General features: G+C 40.2%; 1 protein-coding gene across 1 annotated transcript in view; it reads left to right on the top strand.

The window, feature by feature from the left end:
• The window catches only part of kif1b (kinesin family member 1B), a 150,464-nt gene that overhangs the window by 30,915 nt on the left and 92,043 nt on the right, over positions 1–27,506 (top strand). Inside the window, exons 15-20 of the mRNA XM_048614861.1 lie at positions 950–1,025; positions 11,620–11,699; positions 13,306–13,412; positions 16,373–16,456; positions 17,722–17,902; positions 20,895–20,967. Of these exons, the coding sequence (XP_048470818.1) occupies positions 950–1,025; positions 11,620–11,699; positions 13,306–13,412; positions 16,373–16,456; positions 17,722–17,902; positions 20,895–20,967 (601 nt within the window). The remainder of the gene's footprint in view (positions 1–949; positions 1,026–11,619; positions 11,700–13,305; positions 13,413–16,372; positions 16,457–17,721; positions 17,903–20,894; positions 20,968–27,506) is intronic.

The raw sequence follows: 27,506 nt of genomic DNA, 5'->3' as shown, positions 1-27,506 counted from the left end.
ATGGCAGTGTCTTTAGCAAACCAAGGTTTCAGCCACTTTTTGAAGTCCTGACTCATCTTGCAGATAATGTTTGACTTGAGATCCTCCAAGATTGCAGAGAATGTAGTCTAATTGCTGCAATGCTGCAATTTTTCTGAAGAAGGGTCCAGACCCGAAATGTCAGCTTTCCTGCTCCTCTGATGCTGCTTGGCCTGCTGTGTTCATCCAGCTCTACACCTTGTTAACTCTAATTGCTGCAATGATTGTTTTATTACAAATTGAACCTAGAGTGTTTGTGTATGTCTGCATGTTTGCTCTCTTGTGTGTGTGTGTGTGTGTGTGTGTGTGTGTGTGTGGAATTGCAGTAAGCTGATTTGATTTCTCTTAGTTTAGAGGGCACTGCATGCAATATTGTGTAGTGACTTTTTAAAAATATATTATAAAAGACTGAGCTTGGTGATACTAGGAGCATGTGCACAAGCAACAATGTTCTTTCAGAAATATATTTCTAAAAAGTGTTCCAAATATGTAAAATTGAGAAAGATTTAATGAAAGTATTTGCCTTGGAAAAGTAAAGATTTAAAGTAGGATTTTTATTTTTAAACATCATGTGCAGTCAGCAACCATCATCCGATCATTGCTGTCAGCAAACATACTGTTTTAAAAATCTTTTTCTAAAGTGCCCTGAAATCCCCACCTGTTACCCATTTGTTTCAGGCAATAAAAACAGTTGCAGTTGGTGTGATAAAACCAATATTTTTGTTTGTCTGAACATCTTGGATTTTCCATTTGAAGGTGAAGTTGGCCTTTCAGTTAATTCGCAAGCTCTGTTTTGCGAAGATTCTGAGCTGTTTGGATTCAGTGCACTGATGCTTCTCATTTGTTGTGACATGATAATCAGAGCTGTTTGTTGAGCTGAGCTGAAACCGTTCATTAGCAGCTGACTGCAGTGACATTTCTTTAATTCTAGGGAGGCCCTCCTTGCTGAAATGGGAGTTGCTATACGAGAGGATGGAGGCACGTTGGGAGTATTCTCACCGAAAAAGGTAGATGCTTTATACCAAGCATCATGGGTAAAACAAAAAATAAACTGGCACAGGGGTGGAAAAGTTAATCACATCGTTACTTAATACTTCCATTTTCCTCTGGTAACTATTTGCTTCCTAACTTTTCCTAAAGCTTTCTTTATCTACAGTTGCAGCTTTTTGCTTTCCATTACTCACCCACTTTTTTGCAAAGTCTGTTATTGTTATGTCTCCCACGTCATTTATAACATAACTGCATTTTGTGTATGTGACCTCTACTGGTGTGCACTGGCCAGAAGTAAAGGTGTTAGAACTACTTGCAGAGTATCATAATTACTTCTATTTAACATCACAAGATACTTGAAGCATCTGTATGCAGAAGTATGGATGTGGAAAATCAGCCACAAGCTCATTGAGTGGCAGTGTATCTTGTAGGCTATTCAGTCCTTCTCCTCCTGGTTGTTATGGTTTGATGTTCTAACATTGTTCCTTGGGTAATTCCAAAAAGTACTGGAAATAGTGGATACAAAAATAGAAATTGCTGGAAAAGCTCAGCAGGTCTGGCAGCTTCTGCGAAAAGAAATCGGTTAACGTTTTGAGTCGGGTGACCCTTCCTCAGAACGGTGAGGAACGGTCACTCGACCCGAAACATTACCTCTGATCTCTCTCCACAGAGGCTGTCAGACCTGCTGAGCTTTTCCAGCAATTTCTATTTTTGTCTTGATTTCAGCATCCACAGTTCTTTTGGGAAATATCTGATGATTTGTTTTGTCAAGTACCCTCATAAACACCCTGGATAGTTGTGTTCCTTTTCTTTTGTGCTTTTCAATATTGATTTTCAATATTGATGCCTGTTCTTTTAGTTTAGATTAGTTCCTGGAATTAACATTTCACAGATATTTCTATGGTAACTGATGCTGTAAAATGGGATTACTCTGTCTAGAACATTCCCAAAATGTACAAAGACTTTGACCGTTCAAGGTTTGAACGCTACTGAATTAACTCTCAAAGCAAATATTAATTATGCACACCATAATAATGTGATATGAAAAAGATGGGTAGAAAATTTGTGCTAAGTTAAAATTCTGAATTTTGTTTAAAATTCAAATGCACAATATAATTCATTCTCATTGGGATCTGTTCTATTAGTGATTTCCCTTCGTTCTTATGTTCTGGCCATGTTAACCATTTTTTCAGCCAGTAATAGGGAATGATATTGTCCACACTGTTTTAATCCTTAATGTCAACTTAATTAGCATCAAATTATGCCAATAGCCCTTGCTAAATATTTTTCTTTAAAACCATTTTTTCCTGAGTGTAGATTTAGGTCACAAACTTAAGGCATTTGTGTGCACACCAGTATAAAGAAACTTATTTAATTATTTGTTTGTCATTGTCATGTACTTTAACTTCAAATTTTGATCCTGTTTTCTGCCATTGCATCCTGTTCAGATTAATAACCGGGCATCATCTGACTTGTTTGAATCAGATGAAATGTTTGCTCCTGAAAAGGTTGGTTTACAACATTTCAGTTTATGAGCCTGAGACTGAAGTCAAGGGTAGTAAAGTTTTCACCTTGGTAATAGCTCTCCTGAAAATGTTTTATTGAGTTTGTAAGGTTAAATAAAATCCACTTTTGATCGCTTCAGTCAAAGCCACACAAATATCTTTTAGACGTTTTCTAATCAACCTGTTCAGAGATGTTATTATACACCACTGGAGCAGGTGGGATTTAGAGTCATAGAATTGTACAGCTTGTCCATGCCAACCATCTAAAGGGGGGAGGTGATAGCTTAGTGGTATTATCGCTGGACTGTTAATCCAGAGACCCAGATAGTGTTCTGGGGACCCAGATTCGAATCCAGCCATGGCAGATGGTGGAATTTGAATTCCATAAATATCAGGAATTAAGAATCTAATGCTGACCGTGAATCCATTGTCGATTGTCAGAAAAACCCATCTGGTTCACTAATGCCCTTCAGAGAAGGAAACTGCCATCCTCGCCTGGTCTGCCCTACATGTGACTCCAGACCCACAGCAATGTGATTGACTCTTAATGTGGGTCTCCTGGTGCTCAGGTAGGAACATTATCACTGCAACACAAAATGTCCGATTTAAAGAATTAACCCAGACCGCCCAGTTTCCTTGTCCAGTGACACGATCACTGCACCATATCTCCCCCGGTAATTTCGTAAATGATGGTTATTTCGTTATATTACAGAACCGAGAACAGAACAGGCCCTTTGGCCCACAATGTTGTGCCGAACATTTACCCTAAACCTAAGGTCTATCTAACCTCCACCCCTACCTTATACTATCATCCATATGCCTATCTAATAGCCACTTAAATGCCCCTAATGAGGCTGACTCCACTACCCTCTCCGGCAATGCATTCCATGCCCCAACCACTCTGAGTAAAGAACCTACCTCTGATGTCTCCCTTATAACCACCTCCACTCACTTTAAAACTATGACCCCTCGTAATAGCTACCTCCACCCTAGGAAAAAGTCTCTGGTTGTCCACTCTATCTATACCTCTGATCATTTTGTACACCTCTATCAAGTCACCTCTCATCCTTCGTCGTTCTAAAGAGAAAAGCCCTAGCGCTCTCAATCTTTCCTCTTAAGACCTTCCCTCCATTCCAGACAACATCCTGGTAAATCACCTCTGCACCTTTTCCAACGCTTCCACATCTTTCTTGTAATGAGGTGACCAGAGCTGGACACAATACTCCAGACGTGGCTGAACCAGGGTTTTGTATAGCTACAGCATAACTTCATGGCTCTTGAACTCAATCCCAATTATGTTTGGGTTTCCTTATTTGAGGAAGGATGTTCTGACTAGGGAAGGGGTGTAATAAAGGTTTACCACACTGATTGCCAGGGTGGAAGGATTGATATGTGAAGAGAGACTGGATTGATTAGGATTATATTCAACTGGAGTTCAGAAGAGTAAGGGGTGATTTAAGGGAAATCCTTAAAATTCTAACAGGACTAGTCAGGCTAAATGCAGGAAGGATGTTCTCAATGGCCAGTGAGCCCAGAACCAGGGGTTACATTTTAAGGATATGGGGAGGGCTGTTTAGGACTGAGATGAGGAGCCATTTCTTCACTCAGAATGGTGAACCTGTGGAATTTCCTGTCACAAATGGAGGCGATGGCCTAGTGGTATTATCGCTGGATTGTTAATCCAGAGACCCAGATAATGTCCTGGGGACCTGGGTTCGAATCCCACCATGGCAGATGGTGGAATTTGAATTCAATAAATATCAGGAATTAAGAGTCTAATGATGACCGTGAATCCATTGCCGATTGTCAGGAAAACCCATCTGGTTCACTAATGTCCTTTAGTGAAGGAAACTGCCATCCTTGCCTGGTCTGGCCTACATGTGACTCCAGACTCACAGCAATGTGGTTGACTCTTAACTGCCCTCTGGGCAATAAATGCTGCCTAGGCAGTGATGCCCTCATCCCATGAATGAATAAAAAAAAGCAGTTGGGGCCAAAATATTGAATGTTTTCAAGAAGGAGTTAGCTGTAGTTCTTCGGGCTAGAGGTATAAAGCATATTGGGTGAATATGAGAACATGATATTGAATTAGCTCGAAGGGCTGAATGACCTACTGTTGCTTCTATTTTCTCTTAGTTACCTGTTTTCTATGTTACTACGTATTCTCCTCCTAGGCCTGGCTTCTGTTTAGTTGTGTCAGGATTGCAGTATTCTACCAACATGCATGTGTGGACAGCAGCAACTAAACTAGGCATGGCCTGTGGGAATGGTAGCACTGATAATGAAAACTTCTAAGTTGATATAATCTAAAGATTTCCTTAAAGATTTCCAGTGATGTAGCTGGTGGCTGTGATTATATTCGTTTTGGCAGTTTGTTCCATTGTGCAATTGACCTTGGGAAGAAGTACAGTTCGTGAACTGTCTTGAAACAAATGGTTTCTGTAGATCTAGTAGCCTCTTTGAGAGAGAAAGAGTTGATGTTTCAAGTTTGGTATGACTCCTCTTCAGCATTGTTCGGGGACTCGATGCTAGCTCTGTTTATCTCTTTGCCCTGCCAGACGTGCTGCAGAAACTTAGCACTTCATTGAGTCATACAGCATAGAATCAGACCCTTTGGTCCTACTTGTCCATGCTGACCAGATGTCCTAAACTGGTCGAGACCTATTTGCCAGCATTTGGCCCATATCCCTCTAAACCCTTCCTATTTGTATACCCAGCCAGATACATTTTAAATGTTGTAGTTGTACCAGCCTGCACCACCAGCTCTGGCAGCTCATTCCATACACACACCACCCTCTGTGTGAAAAAGATACCCCTCAGGTCCCTTTTAAATCTTGCCCCTCTCACTTTGAACCTGTGCCCCCTAGTTTTGGACTCCCCTACCCTGGGAAAAAGACCTTAGCTCTTCACCCCAACCATGACCCTCATGATTGTGTGTTTTTATTTCAGATTTCCAACAATGTGCTATATTGCTTTTGAGTAGTCTTATTGTGGGTGGCTGCTTCATTTTTTTTGTCATTACTCGGGGTGGGGGGATACTAGTTACTTGCTTCTGTCACTTTTTTCACAAGCCCATTCTATATTTTTCTCCTCACTTTGCTGACTCGCGTTCCAAATATTTGATCAAGGATGTGACACGAATGTGACTGAATCACGTAGCACATCTTTGGACCACTTCAATTTCATCTGGTGATGCAGTGCTAGTGTCCATACCCCTGGGCCAGAGAATATTTCTTCTATTTCCTACCTGTCATGAAGGTGGGTTCGTAACATGTCTGAAACTGTTGCTTAAAAACTACCTTTCCCATAACCCTGGGCTTAATGGTTTGTTGCCATCTTGGGAGTTCTCTCTCTCGCAGTAATGCCCCTGTCTCGCATCTAAAACATTACCTGCAACAGAGGTGTGTCATAATAAGTCTGAACAGGTTGATCAAAAATAATTTTAAAGATCCAAAGGGGTCATATGGTATGGTGGTAGTATCCCGGCCTCTGAGTCAGAAGGTTCAAGTCCCATCTGCTATGAAGGTGAGTCATAACATGCCTGATCAGATTGGTTTACTAACATAAACTGTAAGGTTCACACGCACTGATAACCGGTGCTGAGCCCTGTGATTTCCTGCTAACTCTGTGGACACCATAGGTTTGGAATGCCAGTTACATTTTCTATGGGACAAAAACAGAAGTTGCTGCAAAAGCTCAGCAGGTCTGGCTGCATCTGTGGAGAGAAATCAGAGTTAACATTTCAGGTTGAGTGACACTTCCTCAGAACTAAAAGAATTGTGCATGTGAGGTAGTGGTATTATCATTCATCAGCCGCTAGAAATCCCGAGCCATGGGTTCAAATCCCACTGAGGCAGATGGTTAAGTTTCAATTAAATAACATTTTTAAGAGCTGTGGATGATGTAAATCAGAAACAAAAACAGGAATTGCTATAAAAACTCAGCAGGTCTGACTGCATCTGTGAAGTAAAAGTCAGAGTTAATGTTTCGGGTCTGGTGACCCCTTCCCCCGCCCATTTCCTCGTTGTCCATAAACAAAATATGATACAGACAGCTCCTATGGCCTTTTAAAAGCCCATTTTGCTTGTTGGTGTCAGTGGAACCGAATGAGTATTTTGAAACAATTTGCAGGAGTCTTGTCGTCATTTTGCGCAAGACCAGAACAGATTCTGTGGAGGAAAATCAGATTATTTTGTTTTTCCTTCCTTGTTGCTCAAGCACCTTGTTTGGATGAGTAAAACCTATTTGCTTTTGAAATAATTAATTGAAACCTTAAAATTTCCTTTTTTTCCAGAAAGAACGAAACTTCTCTATGTTTAAATAATACCTGCCACAGAAAGGCACTTAATTCAAAATAACAAAACAAAATCAGTTCTGAGGAAGGGTCACCGGACCTGAAACGTTAACTCTGATTTATCTCCAAAGATGCCGCCAGACCTGCTGAGCTTTTTCAGCAATTTCTGTCTTTGCTTCTGATTTCCAGCATCCACAGTTCTTTTGGTTTGTAAAAAGAGAAGAGCTCTTCACTCTTTTGCCCTGAATGATAAGTTCTATACTGCTTGGCTTTCTTTAATAAAGAGTTATAAAATTTCATCCTAATTTTACATCTTGCGATCAGATCTTTGTGGCATCAAATGATTTGCGAAGAAATTAATGTACTAGTCAATGTATCACATTGAAGGTGGATGACCTGTGACAACTTGCGTTTATATAGCCTTGACATAGGAAAACATGCTAAGGTACTTTACAGGAGTGTTCTTAAACAAATTTTATTGTGCAGCTATGTAAGAAAATATTAGGTAAATTTAAGAAGTATCTTAAAAGCAGAGTGATGGTAAAGAGCCAGGAGTCGGGGGAGAAAGCCTTGGAAGGATTTAAGAGCAAGAATGAGGATTTTAAAATCTGACACAAAAGCCAGAAATTGCTGGAGAAACTGAGCAGTCTGGGAGCATTTGTGGAGAGGAAACAGGTAGCATTTCAAGTCCAGTGACCCTTCTTCAGAACTTCACTTCTGCAGTTCTGAAGAAGGTCACTGGACTCAATGTTAACATTCTGTTTTCTGTCCACAGACTATGCCAGAACGACTGAGTTTCTCCAGCAATTTCTGTTTTTGTTTCAGATTCGCAGCATCCGCAGCTCTTCTGTTTTATTTTAAAATTGAGGAGTCGTTCAATTGCAACTCAACTCAAGATGGGTCAGTGATTGCACGGTTGATGAGTGAACATAACTTGTTTTGGGTTGGAACATGGGTGGCTGCATTTTAGTTGAACTCAAGATTTTTGTGTTATGTAGGATGGATGATTAGAAGTTGACCTGGGGAACATTTTAGTTCAGTCTGAAGATAACAAAAATACAGGTGAGGGTTACAATAGCCGATGAACTGAGCCATGAGATGGAGTTGGCTGATGTAAGGAAGTCCTATTTGTAATAGGGTCTATCCAATTCAATTCAATGCAATACATAATACCTGCGAAGGGCCCTCATTACCTGAGAAGGGTTCTCATCATCACCTCCAGAGTAAAGTTCCCATGGTTACAGGTGTCCAACAATATGACTTAAGAGTAAATCCATATGTGTAATGTAGGAAAAAGGATTTTGTAAAGTCAATGGATGAATGTTCTTTTACGTGGTGAATAGGTGAAGGGCATTGTGCAGGACATATTTCCTGATTAACAGATAGAAATGGATTTAGATCAGTATTGTGGATCTTAATTACATGCAAACTCTATGATGACTTGTATAATTGAGGTTATCAGTTGGACATTGGTTTGATGTTTTGAAGTGGTTATTCATGATTCTCAAATCAATCTGTAAACCAAGCCCTTGAAAGGGTTGTGTAACAATTTCAACATTGCAAACTTGATATAAATGTAAACTCAAGTCTCCTGCACATTCTGATTTTACCCTTTTTTAATGGAAAGCAAATGAAAGGTGATTGTTAATTACTATGAATGTTTAAAATGGATGTGATTATGTCATGAGTCAAACTGAATTTGCTTCAATTCACTGGGAAGTTTTGTCTAATTTTTGACTAATGCTGAGTTAAATTTATTAATCTTAATTTTCCATTTTGTTCCTTGTAGAATGATTGGTTAATATTCAGATTTCACAGAGTAAGTTACCATAGTTTTGTCTTATTTGTGTGGCTTTGACTTCAGAGGAATGATCTACTCAAGGAAATTTGTGATATTATCACAGATTTTGTTTCAAGTCTCATGAACTCAAATGGATTTATTTCAGTTGTAAATCCTGCACAGTCTAATTTCTTCTACACTCGCTACCTTGTGTATCTTGTTTCACGTAATTCATGGTTCTCTTTTCTTGTCTATGTTTTTTGTTGAGTTGTCTCCTTGTGTGTCTCCATACATTTTCTGTCACTTTTTACTTTGGCATTTCTGCTTCCTGACACCTTTGTTGCTTAGGATTTGTCTTCAAGGCCATGTGATCTTTTTGCTGACTCCAATGGTGTATTTTCTCCAAAGAAGGTTGGTATATACAATAGCATCAAGATGGTGTTAAATGCTCTATTTATGATGTGTGGTGCTTGTGTTTAATATTAAAGTATTGCATATACAAGTGTACAATCTTTTGTGTCCATTTAGTACAATACAATTACAGGAGGTGTATTTCAATCTACTGATCAGTTTTCTCACCTGCAATAGCACTTGGTATTGCACTGTTCTTCTGTGGTCGCACTGTCTGGTCTGGACTATAAAATGAATAACATTACACTTCAGTTGTTTGTGTTTGGAACATTTACACTTCAGTTGGCTAATTAAGTCCTTTAGAGGGCTCTTTCATCTGAATTGTTTAACCTGAGGGTCACAATGCCTCAGGTGAGGGGAGAGGTTGAGAAGTTGGGACCTGAGGCGGGACCTCAGCTGGTGCAGGAATTGAACCCATGTTGACGTCACTCTGCATCACTAACCAACCATCCAACAGACAAAGCTAATCTTCGCCTACCGGAAATGACTCAAAAAGACAACCACTAACCCATAATTGTTTAGATTTAGAGAGAGTTTGTGAAAATCTCTTGGGAGTGCTGTTCTGAACATCTTGAAAATCTAGGCGTGTCCTGGAATATATTGGGATGCTTTTAGACTCTCTCGCATTGTAGGCCAGTTTTTCTTCCTCTTGTTGTAGTCCCTTCTAACATGAAGTGTCCTATCCTGATGCCTGCTTCCTTATTGATTAAATTTGTTGAGTTAAAAACTAATTGAATGTATGATGAAAGTCATGAAATCCACCATAACGTATAATTTAATACCACAGTGATTTAGACACAATTGATTTTGATTAAAGGTCAAATAAAGCATGATCAAAGGAAGACTTTTTGCCTTTTTAATTGACAGTTTTAAAACTGTATATTATTGCGGGATGTGGTCAGCATAGTGGTTTAAATCCTGCCCTTTCATCTCCAGGGATGAACAATCTCTCTGGTCTCGAAGGGTCTCGTGAAAGTTTTGGACCTTGAACCTCAATTTCTGGCTGGGGCCATCATTTTTTTTTTCCCAATGAATTGGAAGCTACTGTTCAAGTTCTTAGTCATTCTATTTCAATTCAATTTCTTCAGCTCTGTGAGCAGCATTAATTATTCTTGTTTGAAGTAAACAGATTCAACAACCCCCAATTAAAATCTGCCTTCACAAAGCATGCTTCACTGTGCTTGCTCAGGAGTGGGAAAATGCAAGGAGAAGTGAGAGCCATTACAGATTATGTTCATGGCATTGTTAGTCTCAGTTATTTTTTTAGAAAATTAAATATGCAAGCTATGAGTGAGCTGATCATTTGAATATTGTTTAACATTGTTTCAAATTGCTTTTCATTTTGCCAGTTCACATCAGTTCTGACTTTGGGAGGGCTTTTAAAGATTGCAGCCGAACAATTTTGAAGCTTAGGTCAAATTGATGCGAAGAAGAGTTTGAAAGACTGCATTCGTTCCCCCTTAATTGGAATAAATAAAAATTGTAATGTAATTACACTGTAATTTTTAGAATGGTGCAAATAGAAGATATTCTGTTGCTAAGCGCTATTTCTGGTCACGAGGCTGACTATAATTGGTAATCAAGGTTATTGTTGCAACGTTTTCTGATAAACCTCACTCTTAAATATTTTGCATTCATTGGCACTAGTATATCGATACAGAAAGTGCTTTTGTAACTGTGGAACCTATCAGTATCCATAAGACCACTAGATATAAGAGTATAATTAGGCCATTCATCCCATTGAGTCTGCTGTGCCGTTTGTTCATGGCTGATATGTTTCTCAATTCCATTCTCCTGTCTTCTCTCAGTAATCCTCGATCCTTTTAATAAGAGGAACTCCTTATTTTTATTCCCCCAATGATCAACAGAGCAGCCGTTATGTATAGCACCCTGTTAATAGAAATTTAATGCAGTGTCCTTGCATCTGGTTCTTTGTATCATTTTGCAAATTTTAAACTGTGGACTTTTCTTCTCCCCTCCTGAACAAGCTTATTTCTTGCAAGCAGGGTGCATTGTGGCTGCTTGGTACCTCACCCAAGTGATCATTGTCGATATGCAAGTTTGGACAGAGAAACGGTGTGGCATTGAACCTTGTTTTTCCCCCAAGGGGGGTGGTCAAGGCAGCAGCACAACGTCATGAGATCACACCTGCAAGTGCTCTTGTACAGAAGTCCCAAATACCATTGGGAGTTGGAGCCTTGGTCTTTTCCGATCTTTCTTCATCCCTTGTCCATTCCCATTCTGCCCCCTGGATATTTTTGGACACACGAAAAGACCGGTTCTGACATCTCAGCTGCCTGATTAACTAGCCATGCATCTGGACTGAAGTTGGTTTATCTGCTATTTTGCTTTTTGTTTGTTTGTGCATTTATTCCTGGAGGTATCCAGTGACCAAGTTGAGAACACCTTTTCAAATGATTGCATTTATTGGAGCTAAGACTAGTCATTGAAATGCAAGTTATTTCGGTAGATCTCAAGCCAGGTTAGACATTGTAATTCTACTTTGGCTAGTGGATAGGGTTTTTTTTTTGTTGCAAAGAATAATATGCAAAATTAGCCTGAATTACTTATAAAATCTACAGATTTTAACAATACGCTTTTTTTTCTGTTTTTCATGTCAGACGCCACACCTTGTGAACCTCAATGAGGATCCTCTCATGTCAGAGTGTCTTCTTTACTACATCAAAGATGGCATCACCAGGTAATGAGCTTCAATAAACTTTCAAGCTATTTTGAACAAGGCATCACACAATGACAAACTGGATTGATTTTTGATTTTATACAGCTTAACAGTGATGGATTTATTTTCCCATTTAAGATGTCCTCTGAGTTTTGGTTTGAAAGGATTCAATTTTTGTGAAGTATCTGTTTTGAAATGTAGTCTTTCATGCAATGAATGTGAATTAATTGTATTGAGATATTTTAATAGTTTAAATACATATCATTTGATTTTTAATAGCATAAAATTCTTCTGAAAGCTGAAAATAGCTAATTAAAACCCAATGTTCAACCATTTTGGAAAAAAAATATTTAATTTGTACCTTAGGTTTCATTGGCCAAGTTTGCTGAAATGTTCCTTTTAGTTAAATTCTAGTGGAGGATACGGGTAGAACAATAGAACAGGAAAAGGCCAATTAGCCTCTGAGTCCATTTCACCATTCAGTGAGATTGTGGCTGTGCCCTATTTCGCTCAGTGCCTTTGGACAACATGAAGCTAGCGACCTCTGTTATATGTTCACAATTGATCTGGCATTTCCACCATCCTTTGTGTAGAAATGTCTCAATCTCAGTCTTAAAAGGCCTGGCTCTAATCTTTAAGATATCGCTCCAGTTGTAAACTACATGCTCATGTGTGTACACACGTTGACTGGTTGCTCTTGCTGTTTGGCTGTTGCTTTTTGGCTCTCACATTCTCACACTTTCACTTCTTTGTGCACACTCTCGCTGTCTTGCACACACTTGCTCTTATTCTGTCTCGCGTATGTATGCGCTCTTGTTCTCGAGCACGCAGTCTGTCTTGCTCTTGTGCATGCTTGCTTTCATTCTGTCTTGTGCATGTAACTCTTGCTGACTAATGCCCTTTGATTTGCTCTCTCATGCTTATTTTCTCTGCCACTGTCCATCTATCTCACCCACCCAATCTCTCTGTGGCATCCTCTCTCCCATGCTTTCTCTTCCAGCCATCTCCCCTTAATATTTTGGAAATTGAGCTGATTCTGATCTGTTTTAAGCATTGTATTGAGTAAGGAGGTCTAAAACTGTTTAATTGAAGATATGTTAGTTTTTATTGCACCTTAAATGTGTTTGTATCCCAACAAAAATGTTAACACCAAAATAAGTACATACAATGTACAGCATAGAAACTGGTGAGTGCAGTGCAATACTCGCTCACTGGTTTCCCTGAGAAAGTTAAATTGGATAGTAAACTCCCTTTGACTACAATACCCAGGGGGCCCTAAATTTGCATTTGAGAAACATACGCTAAACTATACTACCAAGCTTTTGATTTCTCAGACTTTCAATACGCTCTTAGAGTGAATTGCCAACTCAATAGCTGTTCCATAAATGTCTCCTAAGTTTTCAAAAGATCAAAATCTTGACCCCAATTCAGCTAAACAATTGGCTTGAGCCAGAGGAGAATAAAATCATTTTCAACCTTTTTTTTTTTTTGGCATCTCTTCTGGTGATTCATGCTTCAACCTTACTTTAATCAAGTCTGTAATTAAATAATTAACACAATTGTAAGTGGAAACCTCACTTGATTTGAGAGTATGTTTAACTGCAGTAAATGTGTATTTTTTTTTTAGGGTTGGCCAAGCAGATGCCCAGAGACGTCAGGACATTGTTCTCAGTGGTGCCCACATTAGAGAAGAGCACTGTAGTTTCAAGAGTGACATGAATCAAAATGGTGAAGGTAAAAGTTAACAGGCTGGTTTTATTTTCCACAGAAATTTCATGAAGAGATTTTATTTCATTGCCATTTTGGGATCGGCATTACAAATTCTCTGAATCAGAATAGGGTTCAGAGGCTACAAGGTGCAGGGCTGGATGAACAGAGCAGGCCAAGCAGCATCATACGAGCAGACAGGCTGACGTTTCGGGCCGAGACCCTTCATCAGAAAAGGGGGAGGGGAAGGGGGTTCCGAAATAAATAGGGAGAGAGTGGGAGGCGGATAGAAGAGGGATAGAGGAGAGGATAGGTGGAGAGGAAACAAACAGGTCGAAGAGGCGGGGATGGAGCCAGGAAAGGTGAGTGTAGGTAGGGAGTTAGGAAGGGGATAGGTCATTCCAGGGAGGACGGACAGGTCAAGGGGGCGGGATGAGGTTGGTGGGAGGAGGGGATAGGTGGGAGGAAGAACAGGTTAGGGAGGCAGGGACGAGCTGGACTGGTTTTGGGATGCGGTAGGGGGAGGGGAGATTTTGAAACTTGTGAAATCCTCCTGTGTTGATACCAGATGCTCTGCAAGTTGAGGCCGATTAGGGAGACACAGGTCAGCATTGGGCTATAACGTAACACTCCTGTTTCTTTAAAACAGGGAATTTGTAATAAACCACAAACAAAAACAAATTCCTGGAAAAGCTGAGTGGGTCTGGCAGCATCTGTGGAGCGAAATCAGAGTTAACGTTTTGGGTTGAATGCCTCTTCCTCAGAACCTCGTCACTCGACCCGAAACATTAACTCTGATTTCTCTCCACAGATGCTGCCAGACCCACTCGGCTTTTCCAGGAGTTTGTTTTACAGCATCTGCAGTTCTTTTTGGTTGTCATTTAGAACGTTGAAATAAATAAATGTTAATAAATCTTTCAATCAGAGACTCGAATAATGTTTTGAGAATTGAGAGCTTGGGTTTTAACATTACTGTATTATGATGCTGTACTTATTCAAATGTAAAAGGTGTAGTTTTGCAAGAAATTGATTTCACTGTGCAACACTAAGCTTACATGGCGCAGGGCATGATACCAGGGTGGGACATGTGATTATGTTTCTGGATCAGATTTCTTCATTGGTTTAGAATCTGTTTTGTGATCCCTACAGAAACCTGTAAAAAAAAAACAATTAATTTTCCCAGTGACTGATGGCAATGTTCAAAGGACAAGATGATATACTTTTAAGACCTATACTGTAACAAACTAGCTAAAGTCAACATAAATCAAACATTACAGAGTAGACAACTAACAGATTGACATAAAAACCGAAAGAACTGCGGATGCAGTAAATCAGGAACGTAAACAGAAGTTGCTGGAAAAGCTCAGCAGGTGTGGCAGCATCTCTGAAGTGGTCTGGACTCAAAACATTAACTTTAACTTTGATTTTTTTTCCTTCAGAGATGCTGCCAGACCTGCTGAGCTTTTCCAGCAACTTCTGTTTGTGTTCCTAATATATTGACACAATTAGTTAATGCAATGTACATTAATGTAGTTGAGATGTGCCTCATCTCCCCTTTTGCTGTGCAATGCCCATCTTGCAGGTGTGTATTACATGAACAGGTTGCTTGTTACTCTTTGCTCCCTATCAGCCACGTTAGGTTACAATGTCCAGTCGCCTTCAAACATTTTCCGCTGCACTTGAGTCTTCCTGATCCAGTTTGCATCAGCTTTGATTCATTTCAATGATTCAATTTATCTTGGTGGTTCCTTGTTCCTTAAATCCTTCAAATTCACCTTGATTCTGTCTCCTTTGGTTTTGTTCAGAAAACAAATAGTTGAAGCATCCTGCTTCCATGGCAACCAGTTTGCCTGCCTGTGCATGCTCTCTCACTGTTGCACCACCGCCACCCCGCCTCCATGTCTCTCAAAAGCAGCTATCCTTTCGCTATGAGACCACATGGCAAGGTGTGGAAAGTGTCTCAGAATTTCAGTAGATTCCTGTTTGAGTCCCTGCCAGTCCACCTTCCTCAATGACAACAGACCGCAGAGACTAGTCTGTGAGAGCTGGTTGTTTCCAGAATTCACAATTTTATCTTCAATGTTTTATAATTAAGACATTTTAAGACATTACCATATTATGAAGTCCACCATTTTAGCATTGTTTTTGGGATATTTTCAGGCCGATATTGCAACACTGTTAAGCGAATGTGATGGCCTTGATGATTGGTCACTATTTAGTTTGAATAATTAAATAGTTTTGGATGGGGCTGGGAGAGAGAACAAAGGATGTGGGAGAGTGGGGTCCTCCTCTTCCTCCGTCCACCCCAACACCCTACCTGTGCATGGTTGTATTCTTTAATGCTCGTGTGTATTTGTGGGGGATAGGACATATGTTCCACTGTGTCAGCAAATGCAGCCTTTGTATAATGCTTTGTGAGCGGTGCATTTCTCAAGGCAGGAGCAGCTGGTGTAATGGTGACCATGTAACCATTCTCAATTGTTGTAAAGACATAACTGGTTCACTAATGTCCTCTTGGGGGAAGAAATCTTCTGTCCTTGCCTGGTCTGGCCTACATGTGACTCCAGGCCTACATGTGACTCCAGACCTACAGCAGTGTGGTTGGCTCTTAAGTGCCCTCTGAAATGACGTAGCAAGCCACACAGTTCAAGGGCAGGGAAATGGGGAAACAAACACTGGCCTCAGCAGTGTTACCCACACTCCATGTAAGAACAAAATAAAACTTTAGTGTCTGCTGGCAATACTAGGAACAAAGTTACAATGAAGCAGTGAGCTTGGTCTTATACACTGGGTTTTCCCGGGCAGATTTAGAACGTGCAGTTAATTGTAAAACACAGCACAGATAGTGTAAAGCACAAGTCAGCTCACTGCTTCCCCTGGCAGCCATCAGCTCTATGAAATATCCTCACGCACCCAGGAGCATGGTTTTTCTCACTTCTTATAAGTGAGCAGTAGCTAAATATCTTTACTGTCTCTTGCCTTCACAGTTATTGTTACTCTGGTTCCCTGTGAAGGATCTGAAACTTATGTGAATGGCAAACGAGTTGCCAATCCAGTGAAACTGCGTTCAGGTAGGCAAAGATACTGATTGATAATTCAATCTATTAAGTTTATGCTTCTTCTAGTTGCATGTTTTAGATTAGTGTGGTCTTTGATCCTGCTTTATTATCTTCTATTGTGAGTTGATACTTTTGTGGGCAGCATGGTGGCTCAGTGGTTAGCCCTGCTACTTCACCAGGGACCCGGGTTCAGTCCCACCTTGGGGCGACTATCTGTGGGGTGTGCACCTTTTCCCCGTGTCCCACACGGGTTTCCTTTGGTTTAATCCCACAGTCCAAAGATGTGCAGGGTAGGTGGATTGGCCATGCTAAATTGTCCCATAGTGTCCAGGGATGTGCAGGCTAGATGGATTAGCCATGGGAAATGCGGAGTTACAGGGATAGGGTGGAGGATGGGTCAGGGTCAGATTCCCTTCAGAGAATAGGCGTGGACTCGATGGGCCGAATGACCTTTTCTGCACTGTAGGGATTCTACGGTCCTATGTTTTCGAAGGCTGACCAACAGTGTCCAAGCTGATACAAGTGCCTGCATGCATTCACCAGTCAGCCAAAAGTGGGAACTCCAGCTGTCAATGTTTCTTTTTTTTTGTCTCGTGTTAGAATCCAGGCGTAGTGAGCAGTAACTAAATCCAAAAAAATCTTAGCATCGATACCTCGGAACATAACCGAGTGTAGAATTGTAAATTGATGACTGCGTGGAAGGAGGGCCCTACACTTTAGAAACTTCCAGTTTGACCAAACATTTGATCATCTGATCTAATATCTCCTTATGAGGCTCGGTGCCAGATTTTATTTTGTAACGCTTCGGCAAAGTGACTTTGCCTTTAAAAATGTGTTTTCTTTTTATAAAAATGTACACATGAAAGTTGTTCTTTGTGACATCTGTGTTTTTGTTTTAGTTTTTACCTGTCTACATATTTTTAAAAAATATTCATTCTTGGGCTGTGGTTGTTGCTGGCTCGGCCACCATTTATTACCCATCACTAGTTGCGATTGAGAAGGTGGTGATGAGCTACCTCTTGAACCACTGAAGTCCATATGCTGTAGGTTGACCCACAGTGACATTCGGGAGGGAATTCCACGGTTTTGACCCAGCGACACTGAAGGAACGGTGATATGTTTCCAAATCAGAATGATGAGTGGCTTGGAAGTGACCCCATGTATCTGCTGCCCTTATCCTCCTAGATGGAAGTGGTCGTGGGCTCAGGAGATGCTGTCTGAGGATGTTAGTTGCAGTGTCCTGAAATTTGAAACTCTTGGCTCAAAATTTCTTTCAGGGAATCGTATTATAATGGGCAAGAATCACGTCTTTCGGTTCAATCACCCTGAGCAGGCACGTGCTGAACGTGAGAAGACCCCATCTGCTGAGACTCCAGTCGAACCTGTTGATTGGGCCTTTGCTCAACGGGAACTTCTGGAAAAGCAAGGCATAGATATGAAACAAGAAATGGAAAAAAGGTAATGGTAGCCTGGCGAATTTTAAAATTTTTGAATATACATGTTTTGGGTCAGTGTTTCAATGTGCCCAAGATAGATGATGTGGAGCTGCCGGTGTTAGACTGGGGTGGACAAAGTCCGAAGTCATGTGACACCAGGTTATTGTCCAACAGGTTTATTTGAAATCACAAACTTTCAGAACGCTGCTCCTTCATCGAAACCTGTTGGACTATAACCTGGTATCGTGTGACTTTTGACAAAATAGGTGATGTTCAAATTCAAAATGCACCACGTAAGTTGATCTTGGTACTTGGGTAAGATGTGCATAATAAAAGTACTTGATTATTCCAACTCCTGCGACACTAGTGAGACATTTCTGTTGCCCACAACGCTGTACCTGAGGTTTATGAATTTGCTGACATGAGCATTAAATAATAATGTGTTACCTGCAGGGGCCATGTTGTGTTTGCATTGGAATACCACAACGCAGTTATTTTGCATTCGTACCTGCACAGAATTCGGTTTCTCTCACTTTTAAACATTGCTTAATGTAAGAATGAATTCAAATTCTGCACTTCTGACGTATATCTTATTCATATGGATCTCAACTGATCAAAAATGATTGGCCTTCAATTGCTGGATTAGCATATGTAAGGCAATTGGATATATTAACACTAAAGTAAAGGTTAAATATTGCATATGCTAGAACATTAAAATAAAAAAATGTGCTGGAGAAATTCAGATGGTTTGGTAGCATCTATGGAGAGAGAAAAAGTTGACATTTTCAAGTCTAATAAGAGTCTTCTTTGGAAGAAGAGTAATTGAATCTGAAATGTTAACTCTGTTTATCGCACAACAGATCCTGCCAGAGCAGCTGAATTTCTCCAGCACTTCCTGTTTTGATTTTGGATGTGTTAACAAGTACTTGGGATTCTGGTGTGTGATCAATTCCAGTTGCCTCACAGAGGTGAGAGATTCTGTGTGGAGTAACATGGGCAAATTTCCTCTCAGTTTTGATGTGCTGTCACAGAATAACTTGCAAGTAGAAAAGATTATGAACCAGATTTTCTGAGGAGTGGCAGTCTTCTGCAGATGACCTTTCTACCCCTTCCTTTTTACAAAAGGAGGGAGCTCTGCATTTGTGTGAGGCAGTTCTGATCCTTGCTTCTTCAGAAATGCATAACCATATTTCCATTCCGACAGATCTTTCATAGTACAGAACTGTCAGGGGAAAGTAAACCCTACTCCCTCTACACAGCATTCTGTGGCAGTATTCTGACATTTAAAGATCTAGACAGCTGCTGTGGAATAGTAAGTAAATAAGGTGAGTGTGATCATAGGGTGCTGGGGAGCAAGGTGCCACGTGTGGGATTCTAGATGGGTGGGGTGCCAAGGAAGTAGGATGCCTGCTGGGTAAGGGGTACTGTGGGCAGGTTTGTAAGGAGGGTGCCAAGTACTAAGTGATGCAAGTGACCCGAGGGTAGATCAGGGTGAGTGGGAGAATTCAGATCTGGGAGGAGGTCCCAGCCGGGGGTGTTGAAAGGTGAAGTGCGTGCCTGGTCCCTGCGGGTGTTGAGTCAGTCTAGTGGGTGTGAGTGGTCAGGAGGAGTGTTGTTGGGGCTATGAGTGAGTTGGCTATGAGATCAATTGAGTAGCTACTCAGGAGTTAGGGAAAAGTTAAATAGATACTCAAATTATTTAACAATTTATTTACTTATTTCAGCAGAACCCTCCAAACTATCCAGTTTTAAGTGGATATTACTTGAGGGTTTCAAGCGTAGAGGAATAAATATACAAATTTTGATTCAAAAGCCAGTGCTTCTGATGTCCTCCCACTTTCAGTTTACATGATCAATCCCAATTCTGTGTTTAAGGTCACGGTTGGCGGGGGGGGTCAAGAGTGTAACAAAATGAACCGGGTGGCAGCTTTTGAACAGGAAGCGAAGTTGGGACAGGCTCATCATGTTGCCCCGTAATCTTACTGATAGGAAGGGAACTGCAGCACTTGTACTCTAAGCTGAATTTAAAAGTATGTAACAGAGGTAATAGATCCAGAGGATAGAATCATTACAGCACAGGAGGCTGTTAAGTTGGTCAAGTCCATTCTGGCTCACTCCAGATCAATCAATCTCGTTCAGCCACTGTATCCTGTATTTCATTCATTTATATGACATAGAAAGCGATTTGCAATTTGAACAACGTGCGCAAAATAGTGACGATCTTTGCACGCAATGAAAAGTCACATCAACTACCATTTCAGATCTAAACAAAAAAAAACTAAAGAACTGCAGATGCTAGAAATCTTAAACAAAATCAGAAATTGCTGGAAATGTTCAGCAGGTCTAGCAGTATTAACCTGTTGGGTTCCGTGCTGAAGAAGGGTCACTGGACCCAAAATGCGAATGCTGCTTTCTTTCCACTGATGCTGCTGGGCCTGCTGAGCATTTCCAGCAGTTTCTGATTTTGCCATTTCAAATCTGTCATCTTCATTATCAGTGCCTACCATTAAAGAAGAATGTGTAAGGAAGAATCTTGAGGTTTCCATTTGTGAAGTTGTTGCTGTATTTGAATAAGTTACGCATTTGAAATGTTTCTGGCAGTGCTGTTTAAAGGGCGTAATCAATAAAAGCCTTTTTCCCCCACCCTGAATGAGACCTATTGTGTAAAGTCTTGTATCAACTGCTAATTTGAAGTTTGAAAATACACTCAATCTATCTGAAATAGTTTGTATTTGCATTGTCCTGTCATTCAACCTGAACTGAGGTATTGTCTAGTGTATATCAGTAATGATGGTTTTTGTGTCTGTGGCAATCACTTTGTACACAACAATGAGCGTATGCACAGCAAAGAAAGGTGTGCTTATGACGTTGCTTTACTGAAAATCAGGAATTATTAAATTAAAATTAAAGTTGCATAATCTCTTTCCAATTTGTCCATTCTTTAATCTGTCCTGAATTACATGGACTGTGCATCCACCATAGGAAATGGATGTAAAATATTCTATTCTCAACAGGCTTCAAGAAATGGAGATTCTCTACAAGAAAGAGAAGGAAGAAGCTGACCTGCTTTTGGAGCAACAGCGCTTGGTAAGGACTTTTGACTCAATGCTAACGTTTCTTGTGTGTCAGATGTTGATATTGCATTATCCTAGCCTGAATCGAGTGGATTATTTGTGCTTGCTTTGTTGATTTCCAGACACTACTAATTTTGCACAAACTTCTACCTCTGACTTTCCATTGAGCTCTTTGTGATAAGTGTTGAAATTGATCATTTAAAACTGCATGGGGCAATCCACTTCTCTTGCATGGGTCTTGATCTTCCTTGTATCTTCTACAGAAATAACCATTCTGCCATATTTGAACAACATCCCCACAGCAAGATATTTTCAGGGAGTTAAGGGCTATGGACTTAATAGAGGCTTTTGGCATAATTAGTTTTGTTTTCTTGAGCAGGAGAAATACAGATGTTGCAAAGTAAAACCACCCAAACATCTTGTAAAATGGAAATGACTCTTTTATATGAATTAATTGAGTTTTAGGGCAGTACTTTGGAGGAAGATCGGTGGAGAAAATAATAAAAAGCTGAACAAAGTAGTAATAATCATGGTGATCAGTCAGATAAAACCTCAAGGAAAAGCTAACAGGATAGGTCATCATCTGTAATAGTTAAGAGACAAATGTTTATGTTAATTCCTTTTTACAGTTGGTCTCTATTGAGTTGACGCTGCATACCAGTAGTATTCTTAAATAAAAAATAACGTGCAACACTGTCCCTGTAGACTTATTTTGGACCTGTTCTTGAAATAAGAAATGAGATAGTAACTGGCTGGTGTCTAGGACTTGACTTAAAATCTAATTCAACGGAGGAGCTCATTCTCCTGTTTATGTTGCAAGAGTCCTTTGGGAACTGGGAGATGGTGGCCAAGTGGTATTATCGCCGGGCTGATAATCCAGAGACCCAGGTAATGTTCTGGGGACCTGGGTTCGAATCCTGCCATGGCAGATGGTGGAATTTGAATTCAATAAAAATCTCTGGAATTAAGAGTCTAATGATGACCATGAATCGATTGTCGGAAAAGCCCATCTGGTTCACCAATGTCCTTATCTGGTCTGGCTTACATGTGACTCCAGACCCACAGCAATGTAGTTGACGCATAACTACCCTCAGGACAATTGGAGATGGGCAATAAATGCTGGCCTAGCCAGCGACACCCTCATCCTGTTAATGAATAAAAAAAATTCCCAGTAGGCATTGGCCTGCAGCACAAGATTTCCCATAATTTATTTCCCTTTGATAGTCTCTCTTAGAGAGGCCTAATGTTGTTTGGGAATTGGTAATTGGGGTAGGAGATGTGGGAAATTTGACAAAAATCCCAGACCTTCCAGACTGCAGAGCAAATGGACAGCAACAATTGTCAATCCATGACAGCTAGGTATGTACAGGATTGGGCAAGGCATTTCTGATCATTGCTCCTTGGTAACATGTGATGAGTAGCCACATGGACTGAGACAGCTACTGGCAAGTGCCTTGGGGTTCAGGAGTATTGTTTGAGGGATCCACCAATTCAGATTGTAGGAGATTTATTTTTTCCCTTCTGTAAACTGTATTGGAAAGGTTTCTTAAAAAGTCTCTGACAACATTTTGTTGCAAGTGTTGTTAATTCTGCCTTCCCTAATTATCCTTGTGAAACTGTTAGGAAGGAGGAGGAACCATTAAGTATAGCTTGCATTTGTGAAAGGTTATCAATTACAGTTCATCAAACACTTACACAAAGGATGTTGAGCAGCATTCAACTTTGTTTATTATAAAGTTCTGGTCAAATTCAGCAGGTCTGGCAGCAACTGTGAAGAGTGGAATGTGATTTAATATTGCACGGTTAATATTCTTAAGTGGTTTCATTTTCCTTTAACTAATTAAATGATTAATAGAAAAGTGAATGGAGCTCAACATCCTTTTTTGTAAATGGTTAATCTGTCAAATCAGTGAGATTCCTTTAACATTCACATCAATGGTGTATTGGTAAATTACAGTAGTGAGATGCGAGATCACCATGACCGTGTCGAATGGTGGAGCAGGCTCGAGGGGTTGAGTTACCTCCTACTGTTTCTGGATTTTATGATCCCTATTCTCTGCCCATTCCTGTTCACATGGTGTAGTAGCCAGTGTTTAAGCCTGAACATGAGTTCTGAATTCAAACTCCTAAAAGCAAAGAAGTCCAACTGTTGTCCAATTAAATATCTAAATTTAATTCATCAACCCATTTGGGTCTTTTGCAATTGATTTTTACTGTTTGTATTTAAAAGTTCGATGTATACCTACAGTGACATGGTTTTCTCTCTCTTGGTTTAAAGAGAAACCCTACAATGGTTCTAAAGTTTTGATACGTTACTGCTGGGTTGATTTTTTTCAAATGAATTTGACGGGCAGCAAAGATTAGGAATTTGAATGCTATGATTTGTTTAAAGGACAGCAATGGATCTTCAAGTTTATATTTTATCCTGTGACCGCTATGTTGCCCGTGCTAGCCTGACCCTTTCCATTTCACCTTAAGATACTAAACTCTGGCTATTTTGAGGTGACAATGTACTGTTGCCTTGCTTGTTTCAATATAATCTTCTGAATTATTTTGAATTTCTGACATTTAATTGTTGTCAATTATGCTTAATGTGCCAAATTAGACAATGGTAAATATTTATGTAGATTTTGTTTTCTTTTTCACCAACATTTGAGAGTTGGTAGTGTCTCATTCTTGCTCTAATCTGATCCCATCCCATTTCCACCCCCCCCCCCCCCCCCCCCCGCACACAATTCTTCTTGTAAATCAGTGTTCCTTGATTACTACAACACTGAAACATCACTAAGAAGTCTGGCAAATCTGGCATCTTTGGTCAAATTTGACCAGTGAAAGAAATCTCTCTTGACCAAAAATATCAAGCTCTTGGTCAAGTGTCAGTTGGTTAAATAACCAGTGTTGGTCAATTTCACCTTACTCCCATTTCAGCAAGGATGAGAAGCTACTTTAAAACGTACCTCAGCTTTGTGTAGTGTTGAGATGAGTATTGGCTGCTCTAGACTTAACTGCATTTATATGTGCACCTGCATTACTAACCTATCTTAACAACATCCATTCAACCACTATACCAAACTGGATGCATTACACACTTTTATACTGCCATTTTAAGTGGGGAGATTGTAAAGGGGCAATCACTTTTTTGCATGTTTGTAGCATGCGTTGAGTGCAGCTTTGAAATTCAGGAAGGGAGATAAAAACAAGTTTGGATTTGTCCAATAAATGAATAAAGGCAGTTTAACATTTTTTTAAAAAATTAAAATTCTAAATTTTATTTCCTCTTTGTTTGTCAAAATGATCATCTGCAGAATTGTGGTGCAGAATATGTAAATTTAGCTGATTTGTTTCTGCAGATATTTTTGAATGGTGTCATGCACAGTAAGATCCACCTGTACACTTACCCTAAGGGGCATGTCACAGGATAAATGTGCAAGTGTGCACTGTTTAAGCTGAGGCTGCTTTAACTGGGTAGATTGTATCACAGTGGATAACCTTGCGCTGAGTTTGAAAATATTTGCACCAAGTGTTTGAATCTTTTTAGAATTCTGGACCATAATTGTGTGTTTGATTATGTGCCAAAAGCTTATAAAGCATGTTCATCTAACTCATCATAGTTCTCACACTTCCCCATGTTTTGTTTGTGACTTCTGGATTTTTTTTATTTTTGTTCAATTTGAATTTTGGGTTTAATTTTAATTTTGGTTGTTTTGGGGCATTTTTTTTTGGTTTTTTTTAAAGGATGCAGACTCTGATAGTGGGGATGATTCAGACAAGAGATCATGTGAAGAAAGTTGGCGATTGATAACATCCTTGAGGGAGAAGCTACCTCCCAGCAAGCTGCAAACCATTGTAAAAAAGTGTGGCCTGCCCAGCAGTGGGAAAAAACACGAACAGATCAAAGTTTACCAGATTCCCAAACGGCGTAAAATTACCAAAGACCCGAAATGGGTGACCTTTTCAGACCTTAAGATCCAGGCTGTAAAGGAGATCTGTTATGAGGTGGCTCTGAATGATTTCAGACATACTAGGCAGGAGATTGAGGCACTGGCAGTTGTTAAAATGAAGGAACTCTGTGCCATGTATGGGAAGAAGGATCCCAATGAGAGAGATTCTTGGCGAGCTGTTGCAAGAGATGTGTGGGACACGGTTGGTGTCGGAGAAGAGAGGATTGATGATGTGGTCCCCACTGTGAAAACACCGAGTGACGTGGACGACCTTAAGTGCCATGTGGACAAACTGGAAAATATCTTGCAAGAGGTGAAGAAGCAGAACAACATGAAGGAAGAGGAGATAAAAATTCTTCGCAGTAAAATGTTGCAGATGGAGAAGGTTTTGCCATTGATTGATTCGCAGGAGCAGCAAGGCAAGTCTCCTGCTAGCAACGACAGGAGTAACAGGGACAGCAAAAACAAAGACGTTCCAGTCAAAGAGGACGAGATCAGCAAGGATGAGCGTGTCTCAAAACTGATGTTGGAAGATCCGGAATTCCGGCGTGGCCGTTTGCGGTGGATGAGGCTAGAGCAAATCCGGCTGAAAAATCTGCAGCAGCAGGAGATCACAAAACAGCTGCGCAGGCAGAATGGCCCGCACAGGTTCATCCCACCCGAGGATCGCAAGCTGCGGTTCCCTTTCAAGAGCTACCCCAGTCACCGAAACTCCTGGAGTCCGGGGACACACATCATCATAACGGATGACGAGGCGGTTGAATTTGTCGTCGAGAGGAATTCGAAGGAAGCGGGCAGGACTGAGGGAGAAGTCGGCGAAAAGAATGACCACGGTCAACCTCGTTCATGGCGCCCTTATGGGTCAGGCAGAGGGTATAACCCAGGCAACAGACAGCACCACAAGAACGATCAGCATCGCCGCTACCGGAGCAACTCCTTCAGTAATGGTCAACAGCGTGGCTTGCATCGGCAGAGTTCCAACTCCACTGAATCGTTGCAATCGTCCGATGGCCATCAAACACCAGAGTCCCCAACGCGCCACCAGAGACGCAACCATCAGCGGTCGCACTACTTCAATGGTGGGACCTATGAAAACTGTTTCTATGGAAATGAGTACAGTAGAACTGAGAGATCATACTACAATCACTTCACTACCCCCCCGAGAATGCGGCGACAATATTCAGCACCAAATCTTAAAGCGCGAGAAACAACGGTGTAGAGCCGATCACTGGAATAAGCCCATTTCTTCCTCAACCCCCCTCCTCAGAGATGCCAGGGTGCTAAAGCTGACATTATGTTTGACTATTCATCTTCCCACATTGTAAAAATGCAAACTGCATCGTGGCCAGATTTTTTTTTTTGTTTTGTTTTGTTCATTTTAACAATTTTTGGAATCTAAAATTCATTGGATCCACGTTAATTTTAGTTATCCAACCACAAAATATGAGCCATCTTTGGCACCAGTTTTTTTTTTGAAGTTTGCAGCCTAACTGAAAATGTACCAAAACATTGGGTTTGAGAATTGAAAAATGTCAGTATTTGGTCTGCATGTCTGCTTTGTTCGTTTCTAAAGTTAACTATGTGACACTGAAGCTTGGTTTCTTGTATTCCCATTTCCTGAATTTTAACTGAATATAAAAATTCCAATGTGTTTCATAAGTGTTCATGTCAAATTACGAAGTTAATGATAAACTGTCAGGCAGAACACGTGCAGTTAGCATTTAATATTATTAATGGATTCAAACATTGGCTGAGATGTGTGTCTTAATTTTATTTGTTAATATGTTTTGTGAAATCAATGTGGTCCAAGTGTTAAACTGCCATTTATGATTTTGGGTGGGTTTCTCTCTCCAGTCAAGACTATTTTCTACAAGTCTGCTTCATTAATGTGCTTTTCTTAAAGGTTCAAATTGTTTCGTTTTTTAAAAGACAGAAACCCAATGCTATTATTATCTCGTTTTGCTCGGGATAGCAATGTAGACCACTGACCAATTTCAATTTGATGAATTAATCTAAATCCTAACAAGATGGGGCAGTATTACCTTATTGCATTTGACTTCTGCGTGATATATCCCAACTTATTTAGAATAGTTTTCAAAATTTTTCACCTAGTGTAAAAATCTGATTGCAAGATTCCTCTTAAAAGTCTTGTTTTACTTTTTTTTTAAAAAAAGGTTAATCCCCACCCTCTGGAGTTGTGAGCCTTAGCCATTTTACACAAATGTTTTGCGATTTTTAAAGTATGTCACGTTTTTGATTTCAATTATCTCCTGGGCAAACTGACCGAGAGGAATATTGTATTTCAAAGTTTTTAGGTTTGTTCAATTTGCAGATAAAAATTGAACAATTAGGAACAAATTTGCTTCTAAAGGTGTGGCATGTGTGAATGTCTGAGAATGTGTCTAGGAAGGTTGAGGAAAGACTGACAGAAAGGAACTGTAACCTAAGAATGGTGCCTTATCCGCTTGCAGTAAGGTCTTAATATAAATTTCATTGCTTTATTTTAGCCTAAACTTGCTACAACCATTATTTATCCATTTCTTCGGGGTGACCAGTGCAAATAAAGCAGTTTCTCCTTTTAGATATGTATCATTTGTGTTAGAAGAACTCA

The sequence above is a fragment of the Rhincodon typus genome, chromosome 31 (genome assembly GCF_021869965.1).
Source record: "Rhincodon typus isolate 14 chromosome 31, sRhiTyp1.1, whole genome shotgun sequence".
In the NCBI taxonomy this organism is placed as follows: domain Eukaryota; kingdom Metazoa; phylum Chordata; class Chondrichthyes; order Orectolobiformes; family Rhincodontidae; genus Rhincodon; species Rhincodon typus.
This window is presented reverse-complemented; position numbering and strand designations above follow the sequence as displayed.